At 47.1% G+C, this 8,025-nt stretch overlaps 1 protein-coding gene across 1 annotated transcript; it reads left to right on the top strand.

Annotated features, from left to right (window-relative positions):
- Positions 1-335: 335 nt before the first annotated feature.
- Positions 336-7,495, top strand: klf11a (Kruppel like factor 11a). The gene is made up of 4 exons (XM_004561109.5): positions 336-514; positions 4,301-4,522; positions 4,750-5,554; positions 5,649-7,495. Exons 2-4 carry the CDS (start codon positions 4,334-4,336, stop codon positions 5,942-5,944), a joined length of 1,290 nt encoding a protein of 429 aa, XP_004561166.2. The 5' UTR covers positions 336-514; positions 4,301-4,333; the 3' UTR covers positions 5,945-7,495.
- The last annotated feature ends 530 nt before the right edge of the window (positions 7,496-8,025 follow it).

Genomic DNA, 8,025 nt, shown 5'->3' with positions numbered 1-8,025 from the left:
CTGCAGTGTGTTTTCCTCGGTTTTACCTGCTTTCACCTGTCCTTTTTTGTTCCTTTTTCACTCCATCTGCAGTTTACATGCCTGTCGCGCGCGTCCCCGCGGTCCCGCCTCGCGCCTCCCAACCTTTCCCCCAGTTCGAGCGCGCCGCTGGGTTCACCGGGTTTACTCTGACACCGCTGACTCCGCGGCCACGCCCCCCGACAGCCACGCACCCCGCCGCGGGCCAATCGCGTGACGCTCACGTAGCGATCACGCACCGCCTCGCCCGTGATTGGCCGCGGCCCGCTACACCTTTGACTTTGATTGGCTGCGTGTTACCACCCGCCAGACCGCTCTGAATTTCGTTTCTGTGTTTTTTGTTTTTTTTCCGGTGCTCTCAGCTGAAGCCAGTCTGCTGGCAGCGGCTCAGCGCTCCGACTGAAGCTCCAGTAGCTGTACACGGAGTTGCCGCCGACCCTTTCTCCACTCCTCCGTCCGCTCTTTCTCTTCGTCAACTCAGCCTCGCTGCTGTCAGGTCAGTTTCCAGAAACTTGGAATGTTAGAACTGTGCGGTACCGCCCGGGGCTCCAGAACCTCCGGGTTCGGGGTCCGGGGACGGAGCGGTTCTGCAGCCCCGGTCGGGTTGTTTCGGCTCGGCTCGGCTGGGCTGTGTTGGCGCTGTCTGCTGGTTTATCTGAGGTCACAGTGAACCCAGTCACTCCTGTGTATGCGCGCGCGCGTGAGCAGTACCAACAGTTGCATCCCTGCAGTGCATCGCTCACCGCTGCAGAAACTTTACAGATGTTTTCTTTGTTTTGGTACAGTTGATGCTTTCGGTTCCGTGTCGTCGATTAATTAGCCGGACAGGATTGACTGATTTGATTGATTTTGATATTTTCGAGCGGCTCTCAGCGTCGTTGTGTTCAGTTTGTTTCTTTGGCTTGTGACAGTGAAGCCAGTAGTTTGAGTTTCACCTGGCATGTTCTCACTGTTCTCTAACACAGATTAATTGATTAATCCGATTTTAAATTTTTTAGTACATTTTTTTTTTGTCTAAGTTTGTTTTTGCAAGTGTGTTTCAGTCTCTCGTGTGCCAGTTTGTTTTTCTTTATTAAACATGACATTAATTTGATTATTTTGATGTTGATCATGCAAATTTTTCATTTCCTTTAATATTTTGGCTAAACAGTTAAATTGATTTTCATCCTCTTAATGTGACTGTAAATTAATTATTTTGACAATGATCAGATGATATTTTCTTTGGTTTGACTAAACAATTAATCCATTAATTGTAAACCTGTTGAGCAAAATAATCTATTATTAATTTGATGACTCTCATGAATTTAGATTCTTTGGTCTGAGCTCACTGTAGTAATTAAAGATCGGTTTCACTGTCACTGACTCAATAAAATGTTAAAATCATTTACATTCATTTTGATTTGCATTTGGCTCTAATAGGAAACGCCTGCTTCATTACTGCTGATTTAAAATAATCACGTTTTCATGAGTGCATGTTTTACCTGTTTAAACAGTGTAAAGCAAATATTTGCACCTGAAGCTGACGTGTAAAATTCTGTGTGTTTTTGTTCTAAAAACCAGTTAAAGTTATTTTCCATAAAATAAATCCTAATGTGGCGTCTCTGATTTTCCTGCGATTTGACTGTGTGAATCAGACTCAGCCTCAGTTTCATCCCAGAAATCTGCACTGAACACAAAGAAAATGCAGAGGAAGAGAAACCTGACAACACACCAGGAATCAATCCGAGTCACGCAGAAAAAAAGATCTCAGAATTAAAAACAGAAAGTGTGTCTGGAGCAATAAATGCATCCCAAGCTTCTCAATCAGGTGTGAGTGTGTCGGGGAACAGGTGTTATTAATCGTGGAGCCCAGTTGATTATTAGCACATTAAAGGCAGCGAGCGGCGTTCATTTATGAGTAAACCTTGTTGTTTCTCTGTCAATAGGTGTGGTGTGTTTTTGTGGTCGTGGGGAATCAGAGTGCGGGGTCTGTGTGTGTTTGTGTTGAAATGGATTGTTTTGTCCAACTATACTTCCTGTCAGGAGCTTCCTCTCTCTATCTCTCTCTCTCACAGGGAGAGTTGGTTCATGTCAGTGTGGGAGGAGGAGTGGGCGGGGCTTGTTCATGATGGGGGTTTTTTGTTTTGTTTTGTTTTTTTCTCCTATTTTTGTTAGCACCTCCCGCAATCTATTCTGGGTGCAGTGAGGTTCCCCGTCAGGCAGGGTGAGAGGTTGGGTGTACCCACTATATCCCCCCCCCCCTCCGCCTGTTCTCTCTGTTTACATCGTTATCTCTCGCCCCTTGCTTGCCCTCCTCCCCCTCTTCCTCCCTTCCTGTACGTGCTGCTAAGCAGATGCCAGCCAAGCAGCCAGGAGCCCTTTGTCCCCGAGTCACCTCCCATCTACAGTTCTCGCCCCTTTAATTAATTCATTTATTTCCTGACGTGGTAGATGCAGCTCAGCCGGAGGTGGGAAAACTGTGACATCATTGGTCATTAGATGGGAGGTGTTTGGCTTTATCCGTGGAGTAAGAGGAAGAAAGAAAGAAAAAGAAGCTGGGCTGTGAGGCAGACGCTCAACAGTTTATAGGATAGTGAGCACTAACAGTGCGTTTAAGTCATATGGGAGAAAGAAGACGGTCCACTGCCTGCTTGCCATCACCCTCAATTAGCTTCCAGAAGTTGCCTGTGTAGCTAAAGCCCAACAGAAACTTCGATGAGACCAGAAGAAGCAGCTGGTTGTGGCTGAACTACCCTCTGCCCATGTCTCTACCCATGCCCCTCTTTAGGTTTCCAGAAGCAGTCCAGTCAGATGAAAGTGGGCTTTGATTGGAGCATGACTGATATACCTGTGAAGCTGATATTGGCTATTTCCCAATATATCATTATCAGAATGTATAACAGCCGAAAAATAAATCAAAGTAAGGAAGACACGGGAGAAACGATTACTTGTCCACGAGAGGACACTCTGCAACTTCCCTGTTGGCAACATATGTTTGGAAACTCCCACCAAATTCAGTCTTTAAGTCTGATGTTATTAGCCATTTCCGGGTCCAAACTTTGCTTCAGGTCCCAAAGTCAAATGAACACTGTGGCATAACTGAGAGTTAAAAACTGTCTAAATTCTTTCATGTTCAATAAAATGGTCAGTGTGGTTTCTTTACCAGGTGTAACAATTACATTTAACATCCGGGCATCCATGAAAACTGAATTTATGAAGTTTAACGGAGTTTGAAGTTAGCAGGGAGTTAGCTCGCTAGCTTCCATGTTTAAAAGTTGCTACAGTGGTAATAAAAACCCAGAGACCGACAGTGATTACTGACCATTTTTGGGTCTTGTTCATATTAAATAGAACAAGATACAAAACATTAAAATATGTTAAAAAGACAACAGCTTAATAAACACACAGCAGTTTGAACCCGGAAGCAGGGTTCATACGTCATCACTTAAGAAACGAATAGCAACCAGCTATTGATCCATGCGGAGGTGGGCGGAGTGTAATCAAATGATCCTTGACTTGTGATAATAAAATAAGGTTACTTTTACTCCATCATCATAATATTGCTGCAGAGACTCATAAATAACAACCTAACAAACGTCTGGGAACTTTGTTCATGTTTCCTGTGTTTTAAATTTTTACTTTTATATTTTGAATCAGGTTTAAACACACTCAGGCTCTAGCTTTTAGGGTAGAGTGTAGCTGAATGTGCCAAAAACTGCAGTACCTCTAACATCCAGCAGAGGCTCCAGCAGCATTCAAAATGGTAAATGGCCTGTATTTATATAGCGCTTTACTAGTCCCTAAGGACCCCAAAGCGCTTTACATATCCAGTCATCCACCCATTCACACACACATTCACACACTGGTGATGGCAAGCTACATTGTAGCCACAGCCACCCTGGGGCGCACTGACAGAGGCGAGGCTGCCGGACACTGGCGCCACCGGGCCCTCTGACCACCACCAGTAGGCAACGGGTGAAGTGTCTTGCCCAAGGACACAACGACCGAGACTGTCCGAGCCGGGGCTCGAACCGGCAACCTTCCAATTACAAGGCGAACTCCTAACTCTTGAGCCACGATCGCCCCAAAACAAAAAATGGGGCAGAGACAGACATGCAGCAAAGAGCCACGGGTCGAACTTGAACCCGGGCTCCCCACTCTCCGGGCCACCAGCGCCATTTGGTCGTAATTCTGCGCTTCTGAGCTGATTTTTGCTTTAAAATCACAGAAAATAATCCGATTAAAGTGACGAGAAATGCTAAAGTCTTTTAAAACTGACCTTTGACCTCTCGACTGTTCTCAGGTCAGCCGTGTGGACAGACAGACAGCAGCAGCCATGGAGCAGAAGTCGTACGTCGAGTACCATGACCTGGAGGCTGCCGAAGCGCTCGTCAGCATGAGCTTCTGGGGTCAAAGGTCGCACAAGCCCCGCCCACTGACGCCCACCTCTGACTCCTGTGACTCTATCCAACTCCACTCGGAGGGCACAGATACACCAAAAGACCTGATCGCCCTCTCCTCGCTGGTAAGAACCAATACAGTCAGAACGTTAGAAAATGTTAAATGCACACGCATGACTAAATGACCTCATCAGACACATCGTTACCATATTTATAAAAATGTAACACAAAAAATTCTTTCTAGGTTTTTCATTATTTAGTTAACTACTTAATTTGTTTTAAGTAATTTTCTTCTGTGAATGAATTCGTAGCATTTGGGATCCGTCTGTCTAACACCTGCTTTCTCTCTCAGTGTATAACTCCGCCTCAAAGTCCAAGCTTCGCCGAGGCCTCTGCAACCCCCATCCTCACCATCGCCTCCAAACCGCACTTACCCTCCCCCGCCCTTCACAGTGACCCCCATGCCGTCACTTCAGAGACCTCAGCACTTGCACCTCACTCAGAGTCAACCCGTGTGGCTCCGCCCAGCAGAGCGATGGCCACCAGTGTCATCCGCCACACCGCTGACAGCCTCAGCCTTCCTCTGCCCAACACCGAGCTGTCAGAAACTTCCACGCAGCCTCTGCCACCACTTCTGCAGACGCTTCCAGAGGAGAAGGACGACCCTCCCCCAACTCCCGACACCCCCCCATCGCCTCCCGCCTCAGCTTCTCCACCTCACTCGCTGTCTTCCTCACCGCTGCTCTGCCAGGTTTTCCCGGTGAACGGCCGAACGGGGATGATCTCCGCCTTCGTCCAGGCCCCAGTTCAGGTGCAGGGGCCGGGCGGGCCCAAGCCAATCCTTCCCCAGTCTCCCACTTCCAGCTTCGCCCAGCCGCTGCTGCTGGGCTCCGCCGTGCCACAAGGGACTGTGATGTTTGTGGTGCCACAGCCACCCGTGCCCCAGCCGCAACCAGGCCCGCAGACCGTCATGACCTTGGGCAACACCAAGCTCCTCCCACTCGCCCCAGCTCCTGTTTACATGCCGTCAGGAGCGAACAGTGGCACCTCGCAGGCAGACTTCTCTCGCAGACGGGACTACGTGTGCACCTTCCCTGGGTGCAAAAAGACCTACTTCAAGAGTTCACACCTCAAGGCTCACCTGCGCACACACACAGGTATGAGTCACCTCAGGGGAAGGAGAACCACAGACAGACACTCACCTGTCTTATAGACATGAGCTAACCACTTACGTGTCCTCTTGTTCCACAGGTGAGAAGCCATTTAGCTGTCACTGGGAGGGCTGTGACAAGCGGTTCGCCCGCTCCGATGAGCTTTCCCGCCACCGCCGCACGCACACTGGTGAGAAGAAGTTTGTCTGCAGCGTGTGTGAACGGCGGTTCATGCGCAGCGACCATCTGACCAAACACGCCCGACGGCACATGACTACCAAGAGGCCGTCATCGTGGCCCGGCGAAACCCGAGACCTCAGCAAAGGCGCCCTGCCAAAGGGTCAGAACAGAGGACCGGCACTTCCCGTTGGCGTGCTGGTTCCTGCTGCCAACTAACTAACAGACTAGTGTCACTCACAGGGCCATCTCAGGAGCCCCGGGGGGAGGGGCCAAACACCGACCAGACTCTTAAAGAGTGACTGTGACTGGTTGTTTCAATCAGCTCCGCCCACCACATCAGGACGATGTTTTGTACTCGGCTACGTTTACACGACCTCAGAACAGGGTCAGACACACCTGGACTCATTTTACAGGGACCTGTCCTGCTCACTTCCTGCTCTGAACGGTAGCTTAGCATGAATGGCAGTTTAAAATAAGCCATCCATTCATGATCTCTCTAAAAAAAGACGCCATGGCTCAGTTCTTACTGGCTTCTCATTGGCCAGGGTCTGGAAGCCTGCTGAGGGGAGAACAGTAGATTTACTATATTACTATTATAGATAAGCTATATTAGTATATGGAAGTTCAGGAAACAGGCGCCATTGAACGAGGGCGTTTTGTCCTTAACCGACCAATCAGCTTCACTGTGAGAAAAATTGAAGGACCTTTATTACCAGGAAGTGATTGCCCTTCTATATAAGGAGATCTGTCACTAGCTGCTGTCAGCTTGTCACAGAAGTGACAGGAAAAAACCCAAAAAGACCCAAAAACCCTGTTGGTCCCATGTTTGAAGTTTCAGCACATGTATGACGCAGACAGGAGAGCAGAGCAGGTCCCTTCAGGAGTTTAAGGCCGTCCTTCGAGTGGAGGAGGCGCTCAGATGAATCCAGTTCTTTTCTATGTTCATGCTGCCGAGAGTTGAACGATCTGAGTGCCGCCGTTTTCCTGTTACTTTTGTTAACGTAGACATAGCCGTCATCAGCAGAGGACGGCAAGCTTTCTCAACCATTCTCAGGACATTTTATTCCCACGATCCACAAACACACCGCCGCAGGAGGAGGAGGACCTGAAGGCACCAGGCTGCTACTCACTCACAGACATCCACACAAAGCCGATGTTGCACTGGAATATTTTTGAATCTCACTTGTTTTTGTACTCTCTCTCTCTCTCTCTCTCTCTCCCCCGCCGTGTACCATCACGGCTGCGTCTTTTTAGCGACTCGTTAGCGACCTGTTAGCGACTCGTGTACACTCTTATTGTTTGCCAAAGCCTCAGTATCATGCTTCTTAGCCCACTTCTGTTCTGACTGTAAATACTGTAAATATCTTGATATCTATATGAGTGTTATGTGTAATCCAATCTACATTTATTCACAGTACGAGATATTAATATTTTAAGAGTCTGTGGACAGTATTCATTACTGTGATACTACCTACTATCTTTGCTTTACACATTATTATTATTATTCTTATTATCATTGTTAATATTATTATTATTATTATTATTTAATAAACATTCGTTGAGGAAAGTGCTGTTTTTGATAGTTTGATTTGGCCCATAGTGTAGCCAGTAAAAATACCTCATGTTATTAAATGTTATTCTTAATAATAACAGCTTATATTAAAATAATCCTTTTCTTTTTCTTTCGAACATTTACCTGTACACCACGGTGATGGTGAAGAAAATGGCTTTTATAATAAAATGTTACCACGAGGCTGGCACCAGCTGTTTTTTGCGTTTGTCTGCAGTCATTGTTTCACTGAGAATTTCAACAGCTGGAAAAACTTTACTCATCAATACTTTTGTGATTTTTGACTAAAAGTCGAATTTTGTACTTGGCGTCTGTGTTTTAAGCAAAACTAAAACGCTGCAGTGAAGCACATTGCTCCAGCCTGGCTCATGTTACTGATCCAACTCCACAGTAAACATGCAGCACATTTTAAATCCACGTGGATGCCCCGGGGGTATTTGGGGTTCAGTAACTTGCTCAGGGACTCTTCAGATGGATGCAGTAGCTGAGGAACCTCAGAGTGATTAGCATCTCGCTCTAAATCTTGAGCCAGTCTAAGCACCGTGATTTTTAAAGGCGCTATATAAATACAGGCCATTTACCATTTACCATTTTTTTTGGAGGGGAACCCTCAGGTCGGGTGTAGCTTTTCAGTAAAGTCCCATACTGGATGTTTCTTTGCATGTAGGCGAGTGAGTGAATTCAGTGAATAATCAGCATTGTTGACCTCAGTATAAACTGATGTCTG

Source organism: Maylandia zebra, linkage group LG15, assembly GCF_041146795.1.
Source record: "Maylandia zebra isolate NMK-2024a linkage group LG15, Mzebra_GT3a, whole genome shotgun sequence".
Classification (NCBI taxonomy): Eukaryota; Metazoa; Chordata; class Actinopteri; order Cichliformes; family Cichlidae; genus Maylandia; species Maylandia zebra.
This window is presented reverse-complemented; position numbering and strand designations above follow the sequence as displayed.

What these genes read in the sequence shown, in the direction of transcription:
- klf11a (XM_004561109.5), top strand. Translation starts at nt 4,334, where the DNA reads ATGGAGCAGAAGTCGTACGTCGAGTACCATGACCTGGAGGCTGCCGAA. An exon ending in TGATCGCCCTCTCCTCGCTG is followed by an intron (nt 4,523 to 4,749) that starts GTAAGAACCAAT and finishes TTTCTCTCTCAG; the next exon opens with TGTATAACTCCGCCTCAAAG. An exon ending in TCACCTGCGCACACACACAG is followed by an intron (nt 5,555 to 5,648) that starts GTATGAGTCACC and finishes CTTGTTCCACAG; the next exon opens with GTGAGAAGCCATTTAGCTGT.